Below are 26,755 nucleotides of genomic sequence, written 5' to 3'. Positions count from 1 at the left end.
TCCCAGAGACAGGAAAAGACACAAAGGGGAACAAAAGGTTAAAAAAATAGAGAACAGTTGGAGAGACATAAAGTGCTGCAGTTACTCAGCAGATCAGGCAGCATCCCTGAAGAACATAGGGAGGTGATGTTTCGGGTTGTGGCGCTTCTTCAGACTGAATCTGCAGTTCTAGAGAATAGATGGAAATGTGCAAGGGATATCAAAATCAACTCAAACAATTGCAATTAAGATGGAAGAAGAGTGTATCAACCGAGACAATGTAGCTTTCGGAAAACTAATAATGATGACACTGTTAGTGACAATAAGGAGAGGTAGGTATGTTCCTGTCGACAGTTTCACTGTAGTCCTGCTGAGTTTCACTATCTGTATAACTCGTTATCACCTACCCCACAGCCAACAATGGACCATTGTGGGCTCCACCTCTCCTTGATCATTGTTGCTTTTTGCATATCTTTCACTCATTTGTTCTACATACCATCTATATCTCTCGTTCCCCTTTCCTCTGACTCTCAGTTTGAAGAAGGGTCTCGACCTGAAACGTCACCTGTTCCTCTTTTCCAGAGATGCTGCCTGACCCGCTGAGTTACTCCAGCTGTTTGTGTCTATCTTTTGTTGAATAATTATATTGATCAGTATTTACATTTCAGGAAGGGATAGATGCCAGATGTTGTAACATAACTAACAGTGAAGTAACAATGTGGTCTTACCAATGTTAACATAAGCAGAATTACAACAAAGATAATAACAGAACGTAAGAATGATAGGCATTCAGAAACAAATGATTTTCATCCCAGCATTATAAACACTGATAGGTGGAGATGTGTCTTGGATCAGCAATGAACTCTATGATTATCAGGATAAACCGAGGCATTACATCTGTCAACTTTATATGCTTGTGATTGTGCAGAGATGCTTCAGGCAATGCATAGATAAATCTCAAAGGAGAAGAATTGTCACTTCTATCCCCTAACATGAGGTTCTGTGTGCAAAGCTGGGGTTGTTTTTGCCAAAGGTAGACACAAAATGCTGGAGTAACTCAGTGGGTCAGGCAGCATCTCTGGAAAAAAGGGATAGGTGACGTTTTGGGTCGGAACCCTTCTTCAGACTGATGTTTTTGTCATCCTTAATCATCAAGGTATATGAGCAGAGGGTGGAAGTCAACTAAAATTGGCAAGAATTGTATTAAAGGCATTGCCCTTGATGATGACCTACCCCTCTATCAAAGCATTTCTTCTAAATGTTACAAGAAACTGCAGAAGCTGGGATTTGAAGCAAAAATACTGCTTTAGTTTAGTTTAGCATGGAAACAGGCCCTTCGTCCCACCAAGTCTGCGTCGACCAGTGATTCCCGTTCACTAGCACTATCCTACACACAAGGGACAACCTACAATTTTTACCGAAGCCAATTAATCTACAAACATTTAAGTCTTTGGAGTGTGGGAGGAAACCAGAACACCCGGGGAAAATCCATGTGGTCACGTAGAGAACGTACAAACTTCGTAGAGACAGCACCCGTAGTCAGGATTGAACCCGGGTCTCTGGTGCTGCAAGGCAGCAACTCTATCGTTGCGCCGCCCATTCTGCAGAAAGTAACGAAAAAGGACAACGTTACGGTGCTATTTTTAATATTGCTAAATAGAAACACAGTACGATGAAGCTTATATTTTAAATGCTGTGAAGGGGCTGAAACTAAGCAGTACCCCAGGTGCTCTGTTGATGCCTCACTGCCAATGTTGTTGCTGTAATTGGTTGTGGACTGTTTCATGGCATTGCATTTGCACAACAGCAAATGGCTGGTGTCAACAAGCGGTGCAATGAAAATTCAATCACCATTATTGTTGCAGAAGTGAGTAAAGTTATTAAATAGAAGTTAGACACCTCCCCAAAGCCAAGTAGGAAAACATTTGTCTTTCCAGATCTATACTGAGCTATGTACAGAAAATAAAGTAAATGTTCTCACTGGGTCAACATGGGACCTTGGTCAAAATTGTGCTTGCAATTTTGTTTAGAGAAAATATATTTTTAGTCTGTTACCTCATAAGATGGGTTTTCAGTGGAATATTTTTCAATATTTATAAAGGTAAGAAGAAGATTTGTGGTGGCTGGTTGTAACTTATAAAGAACACATTTGCTATTTTGGTGGCTTACATGCCATAAATCCAGTCTAAGAGTGGGCATGTAGCTTGAGAAATTGGATAGTCTGTTGTGGTGTAAATTTGGTTCCCGGGCTGAATTAAATTTGAATATGTCTTGTTTAATAAAGCTGCCAACCTAATTTAGGACTTCAACTTAAATTTTTCGATTTTTAAATTTATTTGCTTACGTGATAACCATAAAAAATGTTCTCTGCAATGGAAGGTTCTTTCTTAAAAGTAAGTTATAAATTGATGTGCATGAAAAAGATATTAGTGTTACTTAAGCAAAAGTCACAAGCAATTAACATTCAAAGTCACTTGGGAGGGATACAGTAGTACCAGTGTTGTCTGTGGACAACATGTCTGCACTGGTATTGACTTGTTATAAATAAAGTTATAATTACAATTTAAGAATGAAGGACGAGAGCAGACTTATTGGTCCGTTTGCTTGTTCTACCATTTAGGCTATTTTTAATACCTTTTCTAATATTAATTTCCTTTCTATTAGAAGACTAAATTTTTGTTTCCAATTGAATCTTGTCAGTTTCTTCTCATGAAAATAAATGGAACAGCTCTTGTTCACTTACATTTTTCTAGAATGGTGCTGGTAGTAGTGGTGTATGGTGCGCTATATCAAAAAATGTGAAACAGAATTAGCACAAAATATGTCATGTTGGTTTAAATATCTGATCTGAGCAGTGGTGGAAAGAGAGGCTGGTTGCACAGGGCTGGATTCTTATCTGTTAGGAGATAAGATTGTCCACAGACCCTTGGGGTGGAGCAACTGGTGGAGTTGCTGCCTCACAACACCAGAGACCAGGTTTAATCCTGACATCAGGTGCTGTCCGTGTGTAGTTTGCACGTTCTCCCTGTGACCGGGTGGGTTTCCTCCAGGTGCTCTGGTTTCCTCCCACATCCCAAAGATGAGTGGGTTTGTAGGTTAATTCACCTCAGTAAAAAATTGCCTCTCATTTGTAGTTAGCGGATATGGAAGTGGGGTAACGTAGAATTTGTGTGAATAGTGCGATGGTGTGAATAGTGTGAATAGTGTGATGGTCAGCATGGGCTCGGTGGGCCAAAGGGCCAGTTTCCATACTGTATCTCCAAACTAAATACACGTCACAATATCTGTCTTACAACGAGGGGTGCAGTGTTGCTGGAGCTCACCGGAGCGCCGCTCTGACACCTCTTTTTAAAAAAAGCCAAAATAAACCGGGGAATTTAAACTAGCGGAGAATTTAACAGCAGCCGCTCTGGCACCAGTGACAGCTCCGGCACCTAAACAATTACCACTGCAACACTGCTTACAATGACAATGATGGAGCTTGGGAAGAGCATCCTCCTGCTTTTTATCAAAGCTGCATTTATTGAATGGCAAGTTACAGCCCAAGAAAAATTGGTAGGAAAGGGGAAATGTTTATTTTAAATTTAGTTTAGTTTAGTTGTGAGATACAGCATGGAAACAGGCCCTTCGGCCCACCGAGTCCCCGTCGACCAGAGATCCCTGTACACTAACACTGTCCTGCATATTAGGGACAATTTACAATTTTTACCGAAGCCAATTACCTACAAACCTGTAAGTCTTGGGATAATGTAATAAATAAGTGAAAGCACACATAGTCACAGGGAGAATGTACAAACTCCTAACAGACAGCAGCAATAGCCAGATCGAACCCATGTCTCTGGTGCTGAAAGGCAGCAACTCTACTGCTGTGGTCTCCAAGTGGAGGCGTGGGTTCGCATCCCACTTCTGACACCATGTTGTGCTGACCGTATAATAACAGAAGCCTTACAGCTGGATAACGATCCAAAGACTTTATTAACTGCATAGCAAGCACGACCTCACGCCTGCACGTTCCACTTACACTAACCCGAATCTCGCAAGCAGTGGTCACTCCAAAGCTAAAGGGCGTAACTACAAAAGCATGATGCATAACATGAGTGACACCATTACACTAATCTACACTGCCGTACTGCTAATAGTGTAATAAATTGCTTTCAAAATTATTTCATATCAACTTTTGACCAAGTAGTTAAAAGTGAGCATCCATTTTAAGTCAGAGTTAATAAAATTCAAATCTGGCAAATGCACTTTTGTATGCTTCCTTTAATTGTTTCATAGTGCCAGTATTCATTATTATTCTTTGCTTCTAATGTCTGTTTTCACCTGAAAATCATAATATTGCAGTTAATGCATTCGATAAATACAAATGCAACCTTCTGAAATATTCCATAGCTATAACTGGTTTAATTTGTGTATTTTAGGCTGCAACACATATTACCTTCTGTTATTAGTAAATGAATGTAAAGCAGGTGGCTGCGTTAAACCCCAGTGAAAAACAATGAGGCATCCGTGTGCAATGCCGTTCTGACCCAGACTGAGACTAGTAACATAAAGATGTTACGGAGCGGCTTTGGTTAAAATACTCAATACTCACTGTTGAGGAGAGAGAGAGGGTATTTATATTTCAATGGGACTAACAAATGCTGTGTTACCATTTTCATAACTTTTTCAGCTGCTATTAATTTTCTGCTGTCCTTACTGGAGCCTGACCCCATCAAACGGCCAAACATCCAACAGGTACTTTCCGATCGCTGGCTAAATGACGACCCTCAAAGGACACCTATATCAAGCACAGCTTACACAAACCGGTAGGGGGTAACAAGCTCTCTTTGCCTCTGTTTACAGGATTAAGCCCTGCATGTCCCAACAAAGGTTGTGGAGTTACTTGGGCATCACCGTGCATGTCCAAGTTCCTCTGTGTGTTCAATGCTCTGAGGACTTGGTAGGCAGTTGTAGACATTGTGGCACCCTCGATTTTCCTTTGCGAATGATTATTGATGAAATTGAACCATCGGGTGTATAAACAAAACTGTCCTGCAACCAAATTTCTAGGCATGCTTGTTTGGTGGATAAATACAAAGAGGACCCAAAGACTGCATAATATGGTGAACACTGCTGAGTCCCTCACGGGTACTAACCTCCCCACCATCGAAGGGATATTCAGGAGTCGCTGCCTCAAAAAGGCCGCCAGCATGATCAGAGACCCACACCACCCTGGCCACACACTCATCTCACTCCTGCCATTGGGAAGAAGATATGGGAGGCTGAAAACTGTACCATTCAGATTCAGGAACAGCTTCTTCCCTACAGCCATCAGGCTATTAAATATTTCAACCTCCAAATAAGCTCCGAACTACATAAACTTGGCAGACATTGGTTTTGTCTTTTTGCACTATTATCATTGGTTTGTTTTTATGTGTATGCATGTGTGTGTGGTGTGTGCATAAAAAACAAAAAACGGTTTGGTGTGTGTGTGTGTGTATACATATACACACACGCGTGCGTGCGCGCACTTATTTATTTATTTATTTGTTTGTTTACATTCAGAGTACTATGTTTACATATCCAGTTGTGCTGCAGAATTTCATTGTTCTGTCTGGAACATATGACAATAAAACACTCTTGACTCTAAACCCCACTTTGCATTGCAGTACTGCCCTAGATTTTGTTACCAAGTCTCTAATGGAACTAAAATTTACAACAATCTAACTAATGGGTGAGATCACTGTCACTGAAGCATAGCTGACACCCATGTGGGAGAATGTGCACAAGAGGCACAGCAGTTTGTTCTGCTGCTGTTCAGTTTCCGAGACCAGAGTACGATCCTGACCTTGGGCGCCGTATGTGTGGAATTTCCATGTTCTCACCATGGCTGTGTTGATTTCTCCTGGGTGCTAGGGTTTCCTCCCAAATGCCAGATATATGCTGGGATAAATGGCTACTGTAAATTGTTCCTCATTTAGTTAGGTGGCAAAAGTCATAGACTTTATGACCCTATGACTTTGGGAAACACTCAGAGTCATAGGGTCATAGAGTCTTACAGCGTGGAAACATGCCCTTCGGCCCAACTTGCTCACACCGGCCAACATGTCCCATGTTGCCTGCGTTTGGCCCATATTCCTCTTGACGGCGATGCAAGGGATAAAATTGGATTGGTGTAATTAGATGCTTTGTTGGTCATCATAAATGCAATGGGCTGTACAACTCTAATGACTAGTCAAGTAACCATCCACAATTTGCTGACCTCTCCTGCTCCCCGTAGAATATCTGTAAAAACAATACCATTTGATTCACCAGAATATTGTGGCCTCTTTTATGTTGCAGTCTGAAGCCTGAATCTCAATAGAGCTTCTGCTAATTGGGGGGCACCTGTATGTAATTGAATTATAAGCCCAGCGCCACTGTTCGTAGATGTTATGGCATAGAAGATGCTAAATCCACAGATACAAATCAAATCTATGTGGCAAGTGTAGAGGTTCTCTTTAAATTAAAATCGCAGAAGATTAACAGCAGCCCGCAAGATGGAACAATGTGTTTGACATTCAATGTGTTTAACATTCAATGTGTTTGACACTCTGGCAGCATACAGAGCCACAGGGAAATTGAATTTCAGGCCAGATTTGCACCTGCCCTGTAGTTTGGAGGCAGACGTTGACAGGGGTTTTTAGAGCATCTCAGATTGTTATCTTACTTTCATCTCTGACAGCAATAGAGCGCGATGCAAAAAAGAGACCCCAAAAGAAGAAGGCCGAAGCACAGAGGCAAATCGGAGGGAAAAAAAGAGGGATTGTGTGCAGCTGTTCACTTAGAACTAATGCAAATCTGTCCATCAGATAGTGATGAATGACAGACATCATGACAGACTGCCTTTGGGGAAAGAAATATCATAACTTCAGTCATAGTGTTGAAAATAACTACTGAAAGAAAGCACGTCTTACAATGTCTTTTGTGTAGGGGAGCCATTCTGCTGGACTCTCAGAAGTAAACTGTGGCAAACTATGAACATGCAAACATATGGAACAGGAACAGACCAAGAGCCCGACCCCTTTAGTTTGCTCCACCATTTAATAAGATTGTGACTGATCCAGTTGTAACCATTCAGCCCCTGGATCTTAAAAGACCATCTTTTTTTTACCTCTGTCGTAAAAATATTCAATGTCTCTGCCTTCATCCCTCCTTAAATAAATGGTTTTAAAGACTCACAACCCTCTGAGAGAAGGAATTTTGTCTCATTTCGTATTTATATGGGTGACCCTCTGTTGTTAAAGGATGATCTTTAGTTCGAGATTCTCCCCCAGTAAGAGAGACATTATTTTCTCCACAGCACACTAGACGTGGCCCCATTTAAACGAGTCAAGAGCATTTTATTGTCATTTGTACTGAAAAGGAACAATGAAAGGAACAAGACGTGGGTGTGACTGATGCACAAACTCATGTTAAGGCCAAGGCCAAATTGCTTTGGAATCTGCATGATATAATGTTTGGATGGGTGAAAATGACTCAAAATGACTCCAGAATTTGGAAAATGTTTACGTGACTGAATTTCAAGGCACGAATGTTAAAACAGCTAGTATTATCAACCTATCAAAACTTAAAAAATTACCGGACTTTATTATTTTGTTAATCACCTTAAATTAACCAGAATAAAATTTCTGCTCACGTATAATTTAGCACTGCACAACAACCAATAAAATATGATCCAATGAAACAGAATATTGAGTTACAATCGAATTTTCACCCATTAAGGATGCATTGTTAATCTTAATAATCTTTTTGTTAATAAGAAGTAGGGCAAGCAGTTTTTTGTTGCATGAATATACCGAAAAAATCTTTACTGCCTTTGGAGTAGCCGAGCCACATAGCAAATCATGTTACACACAGTTGAATTCACAGGGCTTGTTTGCGGGATGACAAGCCTTGCAACATCAAATGCTTCAGTTCTGAGCAAATGCCTGTCAAGATTCCCCACTAACTGATACAGTCGCTTGACGGTCTTGTTGTCCAGCCCCTTGACGTCTCAGCACACTTGTACTGTGGAGTGATAGAGTGCAGGCTTTTCCCTCCTTGTTGCTGCTTATGTTGTTGGTGTTGGGTTTCTGCTGGAATTCCCAGATGAGGGGGTGGATTAAATCACCCAGAAGCTGTAACATCACCTCTTTCCCAGCTCATGAGCACAATAGGCAGAAATTTAGAGACACGTAACCAGCGCGCTCTCAATTGGAAATTCAGGAAAGGACTAATAATGAATTTATTGCAGATCAGGGAGGAAGCATTTTTTATGAAAGATGTGATTTTATAAAAGGATCAATGCTGAAAGCTATAAATGACAATGAGTCTGTTTTATTATTAATATTATTGTTTTATTATTAATTATTAAACTATTAATGGTTTCTTTTTATAGGTTGGTGTTTCTAAACTGTCTGTACTTGCTATCTTCAAACCCTCATCATTCTTTTCTCATTTATTTATGCTGGACCCTCGGACTATGTCTAATCAGACTTTACTGGACTGTGTCTTGCACTAAACGTTATTCTTATTCCCTTTATCATGTGTCTGTACACTGGATGGTTCGATTGTAATCATGTATTGTCTTTCCGCTGATTGGTCAGTACGTAACAAAAGCTTTTCACTGCACTCAATACACTAAACTAAGCTAAACTAAACTAAAATTGCTGGCATGAGCATCGTTTGGTAATTATTTAGGGAATACGTCGTTTTATTTGGGCGTTTTATTTATGTGATTCCACAACATTCCTTTTGACTTTCGTAAGAACTCAAAATAATGATGTCAACTATTGTTACCAAGCACAATGTGCACGATAATGGATTATGGATGTCAGACTTGAGCAAGCTCCTGGAAAATTCACCATGTCCCAGGTTTCAAGCTGGAGAATGTTGGCTGAGCAGGCCATTTTAAATTCTTGAGTGCCTGAGTCGACATCCCTCTCGGACACATATATGAATAAGGAGCAGAAGTAGGTCACTCGGCTTCTCAAACCTGCTCTGTCACTTCAAAAGATCGTGATTGATCTGACTCGTAATCTTAAATCCACGTTCCCATCCATCTTCAGTAACCTCTCACCCCCGGCTTATCAACCATCAATCTTCCCCCCGGCCTTAAAGATATACAAGCACTCTGGTTCCCCTGCCCTTTGAGCAAAAGAGGCCCAGGACCCTCAAGACAGGAAGAATAAATCACCTCATCCCAGCCTTAAATGGGCAATTCCTTACTTTTAAATAGTGCACAAGAGCTTTAGGTTTTCCCAGGAGATGAAATCTCTCTTGCATCAGGCCTCTGGAATGGGCCTTCCATAAGCTCGGGGACGATCTGATTTACCTTTCCCCCATTGCAGATATTGGGCTTTGTTAATGCAGCTGACATGCTACAAAGCTGAGATGTATATTCTGCAAAAGGACACAAAGTGCCGGAGTAACTCAGCGGGTCAGGCAGCATCTCTGGATAGGTGACGTTTTGGGTCGGGACCTTCCTTCAGTTTGATTGTAGGGGGGAGGGGGGACAAAGTCTGGCAGATAATAGGTGGATACAAGTGAGGGGAGGGGTGTTGACAGGCAGATGGTTGGACAAAGGTGAGAGATGAAAAGACAGAAGGTGTGCGACAAAAGGAGTGAAGGGTTGCGAATTGTGAAGTTAGAGGAGGGATTGTAGTTGGAAGGGAAGGGAAGGAACGAGAATTAGGTGTGAGTTCAGGCGGGGCACAGGGGAGGGTGGGGAAAGAAAGGGGGAGGGGGTTGCCCAATTAAAGTCTGCTGCCTATCCATATGCGGATCTTATCTCATTCCAGAGCCGAAACAAAGATAGAGCAGCAGAGACAGTGGGAATGTGAAGCCCGAGGGCTGGAGTTAGATTGCTCCCCTGCTTTCTTATTTCTTGTCATTTATATGTAGCTACAATTTTTGCTACTGTTTATTTCCAGACAAAGGCCTTAAAGAACCTGGTCCATAAACCATGTTTCAGACATTTCGCTTATGAGTAACATAGTAGATACTAAAATAGTAACATTAGCACAGTTAAAACGGTCCACATTGAAACCAAAATTATATAAATGTAAAACAAGATTCAAAGAAGAAAAAAAAATTAAAATTTACAGATTAGCTTCTGATGTTCTTTCCCTCACTGTAGTCAGTAGGCCATTCAATTACAAGAGAATTAGATGATGCAGGAAACATTAAGCACATTGTTGGCACACATTACTGCTTGTCTTACTTAGTAGGAATGATATGTTGGGGCACTTAGCTGCTGATGTCTATCTAAAATATTGAACATCAATTCCATTGTTTACTATTGAAATGAGTCATACATTGTTAATCAAAAGTAATCTGCAATTAGGCCTAAAATGTGTATACTCTCTCTTTCTGATGTGCTGGAGATGTTAAACATTTCTACTTTTCTAGGCTTCATCCCGAGGACTTGAACCAGAGTGTTCTGCTCCACATGACTGAGAAAATGGGATATAAACATTCTGAGGTGGTAAACACAGTGCTGTCAAATCGGGCCTCTCACACTCTTTCCATCTACTTTCTGCTAAAGAGGAAATTGGATCACTATTTCAAAAGTGCTGCAGTAAGTAATAGCGATGTTTTTAAAATAATAATTTACAGGAAGAAATTTAACTGGCAAGAGACATAAGATCATAAGACAGGCTTGTACATAAGATGGGCTTGTACTCGCTGGAATTAGAAGACTGAGGGGGGATCTTATAGAAACATATAAAATTCTTAAGGGGTTGGAGAGGCTAGATGCGGGAAGATTGTTCCCGATGTTGGGGGAGTCCAGAACCAGGGGTCACAGCTTAAGGATAAGGGGGAAGTCTTTTAGGACCGAGATGAGAAAACATTTCTTCACACAGAGAGTGGTGAGTCTGTGGAATTCTCTGCCACAGAAGGTCAAGTCAAGTCAAGTCAATTTTATTTGTATAGCACATTTAAAAACAACCCACGTTGACCAAAGTGCTGTATATCTGATTAGGTACTAAGGAAAAAAAAGGTAGTTGAGGCCAGTTCATTGGCTATATTTAAGAGGGAGTTAGATGTGCTATAATCTTGTAATTTTTGCTAAAGGGATCAGGGGGTATGGAGAGAAGGCAGGTACAGGCTACTGAACTGGATGATCAGCCATGATCATATTGAATGGCGGTGCAGGCTCGAAGGGCCGAATGGCCTACTCCTGCACCTATTTTCTATGTTTCTATGACAGAGGAGCGGAATTAGGCCATTCGGCCCATCGAGTCTACTCTGTCATTGGCCGATTTATTTTTCCTTCTCAACCCCACTCTCCTGCCTTCTCCTCGAAACCTTTGACGCTCTTACTAATCAAGAACCTATCAATCTCCGCTTTAAAAATACCCAGTGACTTGGCCTCCACAGCCGCCTGTGGCAATTCATTCCACGGATACATCTCACCACCCTCACAACTCACAACTACCGCCCTTGTAGGAACCGAGTGCAGTGCATTAGATGAATCACAGAACTCAGATGACAAACTTTGATCTCGAGAGTCGAGTCAAGGGTGTTTAATTGTCATTTGTACTGGCAACGGAACAATGAAATTCTTACTAGCTGCTTATGGGGTTTGCATGCCCATTAACGCAATAACATGCAAAAAAATATACAATAATCAACAATACAATAAATTAATAATCAGTATTGTCATGTAGCCAGACTATACAAGTGCCAAACTGAGGTCTGCAGTGCAATCTAACCTAAGTCTGTGCAATGAGGTTTAGCTGCTGTATTTCAGTGTTTTTGAAGGTAAAATAAATGAGTATTTTTCTTCTTGATTGGACACTGTAGTCTCCAACCTCATCCAGCCTGGAAGTATAAATGGTTGGATGGTGGGTGGATAAAGGTGCCCTCAACAATGCTTGTAGTCGAGGCTGGATTGGAAGACCAGCATTAACCTGATGCAAGACATCCTTGGACTGTATTACAGCCAATGTAATCACCCTTGTAAGAAACGGTGGAGCAGCGGTAGAGTTGCTGCCTTACAGCGTCAGAGACCCGGGTTCGATCCTGACTACGGGTGCTTGTCTGAACATAGTTCGTTAGTTCTCCCCGTGACCTACGTGGGTTTTCTCTGGGATCTCCGGTTTACTCCCAGTCTCCAAAATAGTGCAGGTTGGTAGGTTAATTGGCTTGGTACAATTGTACATTGTCCCTAATGTATGTAGGATAGTGTCAATGTGGTCGGCGTGGACTCGGGCTTAAGAGCCTGTATGTCTAAACTAAGCTATGTTTCCACAATAAGTCTCCATTGATGTACAATTCAAATAAGCTTTTACCCACCCCCCAACTTCCCAGATTTCCTTCAAAACCATGTAACGTGATCTTTTACGTCAGCTGAGGGGAGCAGCTGTTTCAGCTGAAAGACAACACTTTTGGCAATGCAGCTGCCCTTAACTCCTGGTCTGGAGGGTTAGCCCCAATTTCTGCTCTGGGCTGGGACTAATAATTGCAAGTGTTGGTGGCGCTAAAGGTTACAGAGTCTCTGGAGGAAGAAAGGCAATCAGAAGAAAAGAAAACTAAAGGAAACTGTGATGTATGTAGCCTAAGAGTATGTTTAATGTTTGAGTGCACCATGAGGTATGACTTTGATACTTTGATACATGGTTTTACCAGCCACTATTATTTGGTTGAGAGTTACTGCCTTCAGTAAGGGATATTCCGTTGATAGCTGTTTCTGTGACTTGTCTTTGCTGCAAGAGCCTGCATTGGCAGCGAGCCTGGGATTTTGGTGGTTGAGGAAGCACTGAGACAATGAGGCATTGTAAAAAAGGCTGAGAGTTGGGGTCTTTTCTTAAAATTATGATAATAGTAGGCAGATTTTACAGCAGATATTTGTTGAGCTTGATCGAAGCAAGCTGATCCAACCTTTGGGCGTTTACATGGAAAGAGTAGAAATATTTCTGTGGGGAAATAATATTGTCAGAGAAATATGATAAACAAGTGATAATGGGAAAGTATTTTGCCGCTTGGTGCCAGGGCTGGAGACACAGTGATGGTGATTCAGCTAGTGCCACCAACTACAGATGAGGTTGCACATGAGAACATCATTTATTAAGCAATCAGCAGGTCCTTGATACTTTAGCAAGCAGAATCAGTGTAGCAGGGTGTGGACTCCTAAATCTGAACTCCTAAGAAGTAGAAACAAGGAACTGCAGATGCTGGTTTGCAAAAAAAAGATGCAAAGCAATGGAGTAACTAAGCTGGTCACTGGAGAACATGGATAGGTGACACTTCGGTTTGGGACCTTTCTTCAGACTCTTTTGTGAAAAAAAGTGCACAATGGTTTGGTCCCTATATCTATCTGCCACATCAGATTAAATTGACCCTGAAGATCTATTTGACTAAATGAATAAAATGCTGCTGCAATGCAATAAAGGTAATATTTTCCTTGACACAGAAAATAGACAGCAATATGAAAGAGCACATTGTGCTGCTAAAACAGTGAAAATTTTTGCTTTCCGAAAGTCAAAGTGAATAAAATTGGCGGAGAATTGGGTGACATTTCGGGTCAAGACATCTCAACCCTACACATTTCATTCTGGTCACAGGTCATAAGCTGGTTCCAATTCTTGAACCAAGATAAGTCATCCTGCCAAAGGTGGTTGTATACTACCTTTTGTGGTACCTTAGTGACTACTTTAGTGACTATTGCACATTGACGCACAGAGTCTCTTGCTCAGAGTAGAGGAATCGAGGACCTGAGGTCATAGGTTTAAGGTGAAGGGGAAAAGATTTAGTGGGAACCTGAGGGGCAGCTTTTTCACACAAAGGGTGGTGGGCATATGAACTGCCAGAGGAGGTGGTTGTGGCAGGGACTATCGCAACATTTAAGAAACATTTAGACAGGTACATGGATAGGACAGGTTTAGAGGGATATGGGCGAAACGCAGTCAGGTGGGACTAGTGTAGATGGGACATGTTGCTGGTATGGGCAAGTTGGGCCGAAGGGCCTGTTTCCACACTGTATGACTCTAAGCAAATTGCTGCCATCAAAATTATATATCTGTTTGATTTTGAGTTGATCATTTTATGTTTTCCTGCACAGCAGTTCATTATATTGCGCAATGCTTTGGTTATTTTTTGTGAAACTTTAGATAACATGAAAATTGTTTGTGACCTCAGACCCGTGATATAATTCTACACAAAATTCTTGTTTAGGTAATTGAATGCTGTCTACAACTTTGAGGGAAATGGATGGGAAGAATTATAGGCACATTAAACATGACAATACAAAAGCTAACCTAGTACGTACACTGTTGAAGATCTAGAATTACAGAGCTTGTCTGCTTTTAATCTCCTTTCTGTTCATTCCACTATGTCCAATAACTCTTCCAATCCACTCGTATTACTGTCAGGTTAAAGCAAAGATTAATAAAACAGAATAAAAAAAGTTTAAAACTTTCAAGTCCTTTGAAAATGTATAAAAACAGGTTAATGAAGGAAAAGTTCAGCAAAGCCAAGTTATTTTGTTAATTCTATATGCAGGGTTCCCTTTAAAACAAAGACATTTTGAAAGTAATAATTATCCAATACAAATACTTTTCTAAACTATATATCATTTAACTGGACTGAGTGTACTGAGAAAATCATCTGCCAATGTTAATCATATTTTCTACTTTTGTAGAAACCAGACTTTGCAGATGGTCTTTGCTACAAGAACATACTGCATCAATTGGATAAATACAGACTCAAGGAAATGCAGGAGGTACAGTATCTGCAGTTTAATCAGATTTTATCCCGGATTATTAAATTTGTATTGATTTTTACATTTGCTAGTGATGTCACAGTTCCATGCTGTGTTCAAAATATTCTGGGACAATTCCCTCATAAAAGCAAATGTTTTTTAATTTAAATTGATCTCTTGAGTCATCAAATTGGGAATTATTTTTAAGGTTACTTTCAGTTTTTTAAAGTTTATTCTTTTACCTAGATGATTCTTCTGAGTGGGACAGTATCTGCCTGGCTTTGTAATACATGGACTTGTTCACAGGAACCGTGAACTTTCTAATTGTTTTGCACTAATGTCTTGTTTTTTGCAGTCTTTCTTATCACCGTCTTGTGGAATTCATGTTTTTGTATGTTTGTCTAAGTCTATGTACCTGTGATACTGCAGCAAGCAAGGTTTCAGTTGTATGTGTACTTATGCATATGACAATACACTTGACGTGACTTGACCTGAGGGCAGATCTACATGGGAATTCTCTCAAAAGCAATGAAAAAGTTTATACAGCCGATACTGGCAATGCTTAGCCCCTCAGTCATCACTTGTAAATGGAGAAACGATAATGATTCGTGAGAAATGGAACAAATTAAGCATCGTCTTTGAAGCAAGTGCAAAAATAGGAAAGGGGTAGGGGAAAGAACAAGAGTTCTATGATATACAACAGATTGAAATATGATGACACAAAGCAAAATAGGTGGCAATGGCAAGTCAAGAAGGTGTTGCCAGGACTCTAGGGTCTGAGCTATAGGCAGAGGTTGAGTAGGCCGTGACTCTATTCCTTGCAGCGCTGGAGATGACGGGTGATCTTACAGAGGTGTATAAGATCTTGAGAGGAATAGATCGGGTAGATGCACAAAGTCTCTTGCCCAGAGTAGGTGAATTGAGGATCAGAGGACATTGGTTTAAGGTGAAGGAGAAAAGGTTTAATGGGAATCTGAGGGGTACATCTTTCACTCAAAGGGTGGTGGGTGTTTGGAACAAGCTGCCAGAGGAGGTAGTTGAGGCAGGGACTATCCCAACATTTAAGAAACAGTTAGACAGGTACATGGATAGGATAGGTTTGGAGGGGTATAGACCAAATGCTGGCAGGTGGGACTAATGTAGATGGGACATGTTGGCCGGTGTGGGCAAGTTGGACTGAAGGGCCTGTTTCCACGCTGTATTACTCTATGACTCTAAGAAGAAAGGTGGAGAGGTGATGAAAATAAGAAAGCCTGCATCATAATCAGTAGCTACTGTCTGAATAAATGGGAGCAGTGGTAATGATCTGAAATTATTGGACTTTACGTTGATTCCAGAATGCTGTCAATTAACTTTTTTTAATTGTTGCTGCAGATATTTGTCAGTTTTCATGTGCCTTTGGTGGAAGTGTGCAGTGCTTAGATTTGACCTATGCTGAAGAAAGAATGAATAGTTTTTAAAGGAAAGAGAAAGCTAAATATAATGACAACTAACATCACAACATAAAGTACAAACAAGAAATAGCAGATGCTGGTTTACACAAAAGGACACAAAGTGTTGGTGTAACTCAGCGGGTGAGGCAGCATCTCTGGAGAACATGGACAGGCACGTCTCACTGAAGAGGGGTCTCGACCCAAAACATCAGCTTTCGATGTTCTCCAGAGATGCTGCCTGACCCATTGACTTACTTCAGCACTTTGTGTCCTTTCATCACAGTGTGAAAAATAATTGAAGTGGAGGTGAAATGAAAAAGACAAGTAATAGGATCAAGTAATAATAGAATCCATTATAAATTATTAAATTATTAATGGAAAACAGATGTTCAAAATGCAACAATGTTAAAAGGCATATGATTAATGAGCTGCTAGTTTAATTTCTCAGTTTCTGAGAGCTGAGCAAGGTCAGATTCTATCCACTGTTCCAGTCTAAATGGTCGCTGAGTTGTCCTTCGGCCCAACTCATCTTTTCTGACTAAGCTGCTCATCTGCGCTAGTCCCATTTGCTGTCGTTTGACCCTTTTCCCTCCAAAGCTTTTCTATTCTTGTTTTTGTCCAAACATCTAGCAAATGTTATTATTGTACCTGCCTTGGGTGGCACAGTGGTGGAGCTGCTACCTTCCAGCCCCAGAGACCCAGTTCAATCCTGACTACGTGCTATCTGCACGAAATCTGTAGGTTCTCCCTGTGACCTCGTGAGTTTTCTCCAGGTGCTCTGGTTTCCTCCCATATTCCAAAGATGTGGAGTTTTGTAGGTTAATTGGTTTCTGTAAATTGTCCTAGTGTGTGGGATAAAAATAGTGTATGGGTGATCACTGGGCAGTGTGAACTCAGTGGGCCGAAGGGCCTGCTTCCACATTGTATCTCTAAACTAAACTAAGCTTTAACTACTTCCTCTTGCTGCTCCTGTTCCTTATATGTACTGTCTTATGTATGAAAAAGTTACCCCCTCAGGTTCCGATTAAGCCTTCACATTCTCACCGTAAACCTTTGGGCTCAAGTATTAACCTAGAGTTAATACCATGGCCAGCACCTATCACAGGGGCACTATCCAAAGTTGTGTCATAGGTAGATGATGCAAGAACAGTATGCTGTTTCCAGGGTGCTTATGCCAGGAGGAGAAGCAAAAAAAACCCCACATCTACTCCAGTCCTTAAAAAGACTCCAGTATATCACCTAATATAAGGCTGTTTGTCATTTCTTAACATTTAAGCTCCATTGTTTTCCAGTGCAGATTGTCCATCTGCTGTGTTAATTGTGGCTACTGTCAACTTACATTGCGATCTGGATGTTAAGAGAAAACTGTCTCTTATTTGCTTCAGTGAATAGAGTGACCTCTTTGTCCACTCACCTTCAAGTTTGCCTGAAGCTGTTTGACAAATGTTTGCAGCTGCCACACACTCTTTAGCCTTGACAATTTCTGTTTTTAAGAATTTGCTTTGATGATTTCAAATTTTTCTTTACCCCAAAGTTATGTCAAGTCTTTTCCTGTGAGATTCCTGTAAGGAGCAGCTGTGCTCCAGTTTCATATTCCCGTAGTTTAAATTTCATGTTCAATTCCTTGAGGCAGACCTGCTGACACAGGAACAGTTTCACCTCACCAGCTGCTTTGCCTTTGAAAGCGACCCAGGTTTTGCCCATTAGCTAAATGCACAGTATAATCAAGCATAATTAGGTATACACTAAAGCTGATGGAATTGCTAACATTCATGCCAATCTAGATAACTTGTTCAAACAGACTGACAGTGCTCAAAAATAAAGCTGACACAAGCCCAAAAAAGCTAAGATTCCATGATTTCCACCCCCCAAAATAACAATGGCACAGTGGCGCAATGGTAGAGTTGCTGCCATACAGCGCCAGAGACCCAGGTTCGCTCCTGACTACGGGTGCTACCGGTACGAAGTTTGAACATTCTCCCTGTGATCACATGGGTTTTCTTCGGGTGCTCCCACAATCCAAAGACGTCCAGGTTTGTAGGTTAATTGGCTTCAGTAAAGATCGTGAATTATCCCTAATGTCTAGGATAGTGCTAATGTATGAGGAGTCGCTAGTTGGCACGGACTCAGTGGGACTAAGGGCATGTTTCCTCGCTGCAACTCTAAACTAAACTAAACTTTATTTATAATTAAAAAAGTATACAGGCATTCACGACTTAAGGGTTCCGTTCCGCGAACCCTTACATAAGTCAGATTTACATTAGTCGGAATCACTGACTCTGGCCGTTCAAGTGGTTTGAACTTTGCGGAGGTTTATAATCTAAAGAACTGGCTTAATGGTGATCCCACTGGGATTTCAGAGAGACCAGTAACAGAAGGAGATGGGCTGAAGACAAGGTCTCTCTTCCAGACAGGGGTGAAGAAACTTCTCCCTCAAGGGTTTTCTGAGAGATACACTCGTGCCTTGAGTTGTCTGGCGGTTAAAGCAGCAATACTGAGGACCTGTTACCTTCTACAGTATAACATTAGCAACGCGTCCATGCCCGGACTGTTCTTCCGACAAAGATGGGATGTTCACTGTCAGGACGTGAGTCGCCCACCACAGGAACCCAGGCTCTGATCTGGTCTTGTAGCCATAGTATTTACGTGGCTGGTCCATTTGAGGCCCTGAATAATGGGGACCCTGAAATGTTGGCGGTGAGACCTTAGTGATGGTTCTGTATCTTCCTTGTTCGAGATGGACATTGTCCGGCACAAATGTTACTTCCGATTTACTAGGCTCTGTCTTAATATTGTCCAGGTCTTGGTGCAAGCAAGTTCTCTGAGGTATATTAAGGTATAATTTATTTTTGCAAAATCTCTTTTTGTTTAAACGACGTTTAAATTGCATTCACCTCCACAGGAAAAGAAGGCCAAGGATTCAGGGAAAAGAATGGATGTTATCCAGAAACCTTTCTCCAGAAAGGCAGAGAAAAGTTATGGAATTTCAAAACAGTCACCCTGTTTTCTTGCTCCAGTGAACCCCGGTAAAGTTGTTCAGACAGACAGAAAGGTCTCCAAAATTGAAAGAGGTAAGCCCAATGTAGTGCGACACACAGGAAATGTGGAAGAAACACCCTTCAGGTGAGGCAGCATCCATGGAGAGGATAGAATAACCTCAAAAATTTGCGTTCAATTTTCAGCATTGACTGAGCAATTTAATAACAATTCAGCGCAAAACAATGAACATGAATTTGCCTGCATGAGTTACGAAGTTTTCTGTCCACAGAAGTACACAGAACATAGAACAATGCAGCACAGGAATAGGTTGTTTGTCCAAAAATGTTTATGCCGACTATGATGCCATTCCAAAACAATTCCATCTGCCTTCACATGGTCTACATCACTCCATTCCTCGCCTGTTCACCTGCCTGTCTAAATCCTTCATAATCATTGCTTTTGGAAAGCTTCCATGATTTCCCTGGCAGCCTGATCCAGACACACTGTGCAAAAATTCTTCAAAATTTCCATTAATCTTTCCCTCTTACACTTTAAACCTATGACCTCTAGAACTTTACATTTCCACATTTGGAAATAGACTCAGACCATCCAACCTGCCTATGCCTCTCATAATTTTATATACTTCCACCAGGTCGCCCCTCAGCCTTTGACCCTTCAGAGAAAACAATTCCAGTTCAAGCCTCTCCTTACAGCAAATACACTCTAAGCCAGTCATCATCCTGGTGAACCTCTTCTGCACCCTCTCCAAAGCCTCCACATCCTTCCTACAACACGGCAACATAAATACACACGATACTCCAAATATGAACAAACCAACGTTTTATAAAACTGCAACATGACTTTCTGACTTTTATACTCAACACCTCGACGGATGAAGTCAAGTATGGAGTACGTCTTCTTTACCACTATCTACCTGTGTTGCCGCTTTCGAGCTATGTAGGGTCATAGAGACATATTGCGTGGAAACAGTCCCTTCGGTCCAACTTGCTCACACTGACTAACATGTCCCATCTACACCAGTCACACCTGCCTGCGTTTGGCCCATATCCCTCTAAACCTGTCCTGCCCATGTACCTGTCTAAATGTTTCTTAATTGTTGCGATAGTAACTGCCTCAACTGCCTCCTCCGGCAGCTCGTTCCATACAGGGGTAAAAATGTTACCCCTCAAATTCCTATTAAATCTTTTCCCCCTCACCATAAACCTATGTTCCCTGGTTATTAATTCCCCTATTCTGGGAAAGAGACTCTGTGCGGTATATTCCTCCCATGATTTTGTACTTACAGCCCTAGATCCCTCTGCATTGAAGGCCCTGGCTATTTGCAGAAAATTTCCTCTTACATTTGGCCTCCCAGGAGACAATTCCTTACACTTGACTGGATTATATTTCACATGTCATTTCACTGCTCATATTTCCAATTGGTCCATATCCTGCTGAAGTAAATTTCTTCCCCCTTTCTTTAGCTTTCTTTAGAACCTCAGTGCTCGCTCGTGTATAACCTTAGACTTCATTATTTAAAGTATCTTTCCTACACTGTCAAACTGATTTAGTTCAATGAAATTGCACAACACTTGAACTATAATTTTTCTGGCAGAGTTCATTCAACAGGACTCGTGAAGCCCTTCTTCCTGAAACAATATCCTCTCTTTACAGATTTCCAACATTTCTATATTGCTTTCTGTCAATGTTTTCTCTAACATAGTGGACAAGAAAGGTTTTCTCTAAATGGTGGCAATTGTAGTTGTAAATTACATCAACTTCTGCGATCCAGAAAGTATCCTATTCCCTTCCAATCATCAATTTTCACCACTCCTATAAATTTTAGATATTCCACATCTGTATTAAATCCAGAATTCACTTTCTGTTTTTAATTTATGTTCTATATCGTAGCTGTGCTCTGCCAAAAATCCAGCTAGCTTGAAAATCATGATGAAAGCTTTTAAAGTAATTAATCAAACTACCAAAAATTACTTGAGTAACTCAGCGGGACAGGCAGCATCTCTGGAGAGAAGGAAAGGGTGTCTTTTCAGCTCGAGATCAGTGTGAAAAAGGGTCTCGGCTCGAAACGTCACCCATTCCTTCTCTCCAGGGATGCTGTCTGCCCCCCTGAGTTACTCCACCATTTTGTGTCTAATTTCGGTGTAAACCAGCATCTGGTTCCTTCCTGCTCACACCGAAAATTAATTAATAATTTCCCACAGTGCTGTAGAGAGACCTCAGCTCCATGGATGATGTAAGAGTTAGAAAGTGGGGTGAAGCAGGGGAGGTGTTCATATGATAGATATTAACTTAATAATTCACATGATCAATATTAACTTAATAATTCAAAGGAGAATGATTCTTGGAAGTACAGAGAGTATATGGAAAAGGAAATGAGGGCAGCAAACATAATGTATGAAAATAGAATGATGATCGACATTGCATTAAATCGATAGACCTTCTATAACATTTAAATAGTAAAAGAGTTGTCAGAGATAAATAGACAATAGACAACATCAGGCCATTCAGCTCTTCGAGCCAGCACCGCCATTCACTGTGATCATGGTTGAACATCCACAATCAGTACCCCGTTCCTGCCTTCTCCCCATACCCCTTGATTCCGCTATCTTTAAGAGCTCTGTCTAACTCTCTTGAAAGCATTCAGAGAATCGGCCTCCACTGCTTTCTGAGGCAGAGAATTCCACAGGGGATAGGTAGGGAAAATGAAGATCTATGGGAGGACACAAAAGATATGTGGTAAGGTACTGAATATATTCTTTACGTTGTTATTTATTAAGGAAGAGGATTATCCCAGAGAAGTAACACGTGAGATGGTTATTGATAGAGAGTAGAAACAAGGAAATGTAGATGCTGGTTTCCAAAAAAAGATTCAGAGTGCTGGAGTAACTCAGAGAATCAGGCAGCATCTCTGAAGATCATGACATTTGGATAGGTGACATTTTGGGTCAGGACCTCAGACTAATTGTGCGGGGAGGGGGAGGGGGGGGTGGAAGAAAGAAAAGCCTCCTTCCCCTGCCACAACCAGTCTGAAGAAGGGTCCTGACCTGAAAAGTCACCTATCCATTTTCACCAGAGATGCTGCCTGACCCGTTGAGTTACTCCAGCATTTTGTATCTGTCTTTGGCATAGACCAGCATCTGCAGATTGTTTTTAATTATATAAGATTTTCTGCCATGTGTTAAGCATCTGCAAAATTGCTGAGAGAATTTATTTTTTCTTAAAATTTTGGAAATCCGAAGCTTCAAATACTGTTTTGTTTTGCCTAAAGGGCTGTCGTTGGAACCTTGCCTTCCTGTTGGATCCATTCCAGTCGGCGGAGCCAGAGCCAGCAAGAATGGCTACATCAAGACACCTTCCTTGGATGGTGAATACTTGGAAATGCACCATACCTACCCAAGGACCCCTCTGCCTCTCAGGCAGCACGAATCTCCACCACTGGGCTTGGTGAGGTCAAAAAGAAGAACAAAAGGTATATTTCCCATCGTCAGCAATGGGCATCCACCTGGCAAGGGACAAGATCAAATAGAACTGGTTCCTCGGCCAAGAGGCGTAGGATCTGCAGGAGTCTTCTCGTCCGCGGCCAACGAAGAGCACGAATGCTTGCGTCCCATGAAACCTCTGAGCCACCCTGCTCACACCGTTCCAACGTATGACGGGAAGAAAGATCTTTTAAGGCCCCAGACATCACCTCTTGGTCCATTGGATTTGCCTAACTCAAAATCTAACGAACTGGCCAATCCTTGTCTGGTCAAAAGCAGGGGCAAGTTTCCAATGATGGGCATTGGGCAGATGTTGAGAAAGCGGAACCAAACCTTACAGTCACGCACAGAAGGACCCACAGATGTGAATGGTCATGAGACACCAAAATCAACTATTATACAGGAGATATTCTATACTGCCAGCAATCTACAACCCCAGTGTTCTCTTCATTCTTGAGCCATAAACTAAGACATGATTTATCTCTGGGATGCATGCATAATGTTTGTGAAATTGCTCATTCAATACACTATATATATCTATATATATATTATATGATTTCTTTTACGTAAATCCTCTCAGGAACTCATAAAAAAAAATTAATCTGATTTTGTCATGCTTAGCTAATTTGGTTCTTTAAGCTGCAAACCATGAAATTGGGCAGTGTAATTGAAAATAACACAAAGCTGATCCATTTCCTGTACAATAACCTTGGTCCGTTGAATATTAAAAAGAACAGGGGAAGCACCTCAGAAGAAGCTTTGTAAATCATTTTCACTTAATGATTTTGAATGGCCCTTCGGCCCATCCAGTCCCCGCCAAGAATCGATCACACTAGTTCCATGTTATCCCACTTTCTCATCCACTCCCGACACATTAAGGGCAATTATTCAGGGGCCAATTAACCTAAAAAAACCTGCATGTCTTTGACATGTGGGAGGAAACCGGAGCACCTGGAGGAAAGCCATGCATTCACAGGGGGAACGTGCGAACTCCACACAAACAGCATCTGAGGTCAGAGTTGAACCCGGGTCTCTAGTGCAATGGCTCCACCAGCTGCACCACTATTGTTCTGTTGGTCATCACTAGTTCTTCATCAAGGAACTAATTATTTATTGGCATACAATTTAATTGTTAACCATCTCAAACTTAATTATTTAGCCAATTTAAATCGGAATCACATATGACTTCATTTTCCCTAAAGCAGTTTAGTCACAGACTGCTGTTTATCCTCCATAATCTGCCGGGGGGGGCTTGCCCCTTCATCGTGGGTGGCTTCTGCTAGGGTTTGTTTTATGACATTGGCAACACTGATGACATTTAGGAGGTCTGAATAAACTAAGCTTGCGTATGGTGGAATATTAGGACCCACACGAAACAGACAAGGTCACAAAGCGTCTTTTTCATGTACGTTTTTAACAAGCCCATACATCATTTGCAAGGATTTAATTTATCTTGCATTCCCTGACTATCTCACCCTGAAGAAGTTGCCTTCAGAAATCATTTAACCTCTTTATAGGGAGTGCAATAAAATGTGAATTCAATCATTGGCAATGGAATGTTCCGAAATTGTATGGACTCTGCTGCAGTGATTCATGACTCTTACTTTGCTTGTGAGGAGATATTTTGATCGTCAGATACTTTCATTTGAAACACAAGCTTTGTTTACATGCACAGGATCCAAAAGGCATGTCAGGAAATATAATAAAATAGTCAGGCACCTTGGAATAGAACAGGGCAAATTATTTTCTTGTTTGAACCACGATGCCAATTATTGCAACACACTCTGAGGCCCTCTCGTACTGACTGAACTATGAAGAATAGATCCTGTCTGTAATTATGTTTGCAATGAGTGGGTAACGCACTCTGGGAATATTACATCTGGACTAAAAGTCAAAATATTTCTTCAGGAATGGAATTCACAATGGAAGAATGTATAGCCCTTATATCATGCAATGCCAGCAAAGGTTCTGTCAAGAAAAGAGACTTAACCCAGCACAGCTATAACATTGCAAAAAATGGAATTTAGCTACAATTCCATAATGTGACTAGAAATGGCATCTGGATTAAATTTGAAGCCTTGACTATTTTGGAAGCAGCTATACAAGTTGGAAGCAGTGAGAAGGGACTGCAGATGCTGGTTTAAACCGAAGATAGACTCAAAAAGCTGGAGGTGAGTTACTCCAGCTTTTTGTGTCTATACAACTATACACTGTTCACTGACAGATAGTTTTGAAAACGTAAATGAAGTGTTTATTCCCACTAGGAAGGTCGAAATGACCTTCTACTGTATGTTTCTTCCCATAGTCCATAACCATTAATATTTTCAAGAGAAAGATGGATGAAAATTAAGACGCAATAAAGACTAAATTGCTCAATTGTAGAAATAAATGAAACAATAAATAGATATAAATGGCAGATGTTAATGTACACTTGTGTAATTCAATTCCAAATGGTACAGAATGATCGCATTTCTAATTAGAAATGCATGGTAAATTTCCTGGGTCAGTTTTTGCATAATCATTCCGAGTTTCAGGCACAACTGAAAGGCAGCATAGTGATTAGCACATGGCTGCCTCGACAAATTGCAAGTTGATTTGGACTAATGCACACATTAAAACTAGAAACACATTTTATTTACGTGATGAATTTCACAATTTTCTTCCTTGAAAGCAATTTAATTTTGTACATTTGGTTGGTTTTCTGGGCAGTAAACAGATACATCTCTTTCATCAAGACTTAACATGTTCAAATGATTTTACCGTAAGAACGATGTGTAAGACATTGAAGTTCATATCAGTTCAGTGATTTCAAAAGATTCCCATCCAAGAATATGCCATGGAGATGCAACATAGCCACTGACGGAAACATGGATTTTTACACTGAAATATATATATACATAACAGAAATACTATCAATTTCATAGAGGACATCTGCAAAATCTGCAATCTACACTAGAGCAGTGCATACCCTACACAAGTGTGTTACTTATCACACCACATTAGAGGACATACAGTCGTAGAGTCATGCAGCATGGAAACAGCCATTTCGGCCCAACTTGCCATGCTGACCAAGATGCCCCATTTACACTCGTCCCACCTGCCTGTATTTGACCCATATCCCTCTAAACCTTTCCACGTACCTGTTGAAATGCCCTTTAAGCGTTGTTTTCGCACTGGTCTCAACCACCTCCTCTGGCAGCTCGTTCCATATACCCCCACCCTGTCTGGGAAAAAATGCCACACTGGTTCCTATTCAATCTTTTCCCTTTCACCTTAAACCTATGTCCTCTGGTTCTTAATTCCCCAACTCTGGGTAAAAGACTGTGCATCTACCCTAGAAACCTCATGATCTGATTCAACTCCATAAGATCACCCCTCATCCTCCTGCGCTCCAAGGAATAACGTTCTAGTCTGCCCAACCTCTAGGGTTGCCAACTGTCCTGTATTAGCCGGAACATCCTGTATTTTGGGCTAAATTGGTTTGTCCCGTATGGGACCGCCCTTGTCCCGTATTAGGCCCGTGAGGTGCTGCAGGCCCGGACGCTGTATGCCTGGACAGTGTAGGTCCGGACAGTGTAATAGGAAAAGAACTGCAGATGCTGGTTAAAATCTGTGTGTACCTTCCGGACAGTGTGGGTCTGGAGGCCTCGGCGCCGCCTAATGGAGGTTGCGTAGCAACCCGCCTCCCAGCCCGGGCGGCCGCCATTGGTGGAGTGGGAGCACGTGGCCGCTGGCTGGGTGAGGTCACCTGTGGCGGTGACGTCACCTTGTCCCTTATTTGGGAGTGAGATAGTTGACACCTCTCCCTAGAGTTCAGGCCCTCAAATCTTGGCAACATCTCTATAAATCTCTGCACTCATTCCAGCTTAACTTCTTTCCTATTGCAGGGTGACCAAAACTGAACACAATACTCCAAATGTGGCCTCACCAATGTCTTGTACATCTTGAGGATATGGACGTTGTTTTATAAATGCAACCCTTCTGTTTTTTGTTAACTTAATAATTTCTTCTATTAGTTTTTATAAAGAGCCTTTAAGAAATTCACTGAAAATTCAAGAAATTTGTTTATTTTCTCTATGGTGCAGATAATATCTACAAAGGTGAATGAGGCATTTGATCGGATGTCAACTAACATCTGTGGGTTATTTCATCTTAAC

The 26,755-nt window shown here is 41.2% G+C and overlaps 1 protein-coding gene across 1 annotated transcript in view; it reads left to right on the top strand.

The window, feature by feature from the left end:
• hunk (hormonally up-regulated Neu-associated kinase) overlaps positions 1-24,013 on the top strand; it is a 43,468-nt gene extending 19,455 nt beyond the window's left edge. The window contains exons 6-10 of the mRNA XM_078408757.1: positions 4,652-4,787; positions 10,393-10,561; positions 14,627-14,707; positions 19,022-19,190; positions 22,388-24,013. Of these exons, the coding sequence (XP_078264883.1) occupies positions 4,652-4,787; positions 10,393-10,561; positions 14,627-14,707; positions 19,022-19,190; positions 22,388-23,055 (1,223 nt within the window). The 3' untranslated portion in view covers positions 23,056-24,013. The remainder of the gene's footprint in view (positions 1-4,651; positions 4,788-10,392; positions 10,562-14,626; positions 14,708-19,021; positions 19,191-22,387) is intronic.
• Positions 24,014-26,755: the final 2,742 nt, after the last annotated feature.

This window comes from Rhinoraja longicauda, chromosome 12 (assembly GCF_053455715.1).
Source record: "Rhinoraja longicauda isolate Sanriku21f chromosome 12, sRhiLon1.1, whole genome shotgun sequence".
Classification (NCBI taxonomy): Eukaryota; Metazoa; Chordata; class Chondrichthyes; order Rajiformes; family Arhynchobatidae; genus Rhinoraja; species Rhinoraja longicauda.
The sequence above is the reverse complement of the archived record's forward strand: the minus strand, read 5'-3'. Positions and strand labels throughout refer to the sequence as shown.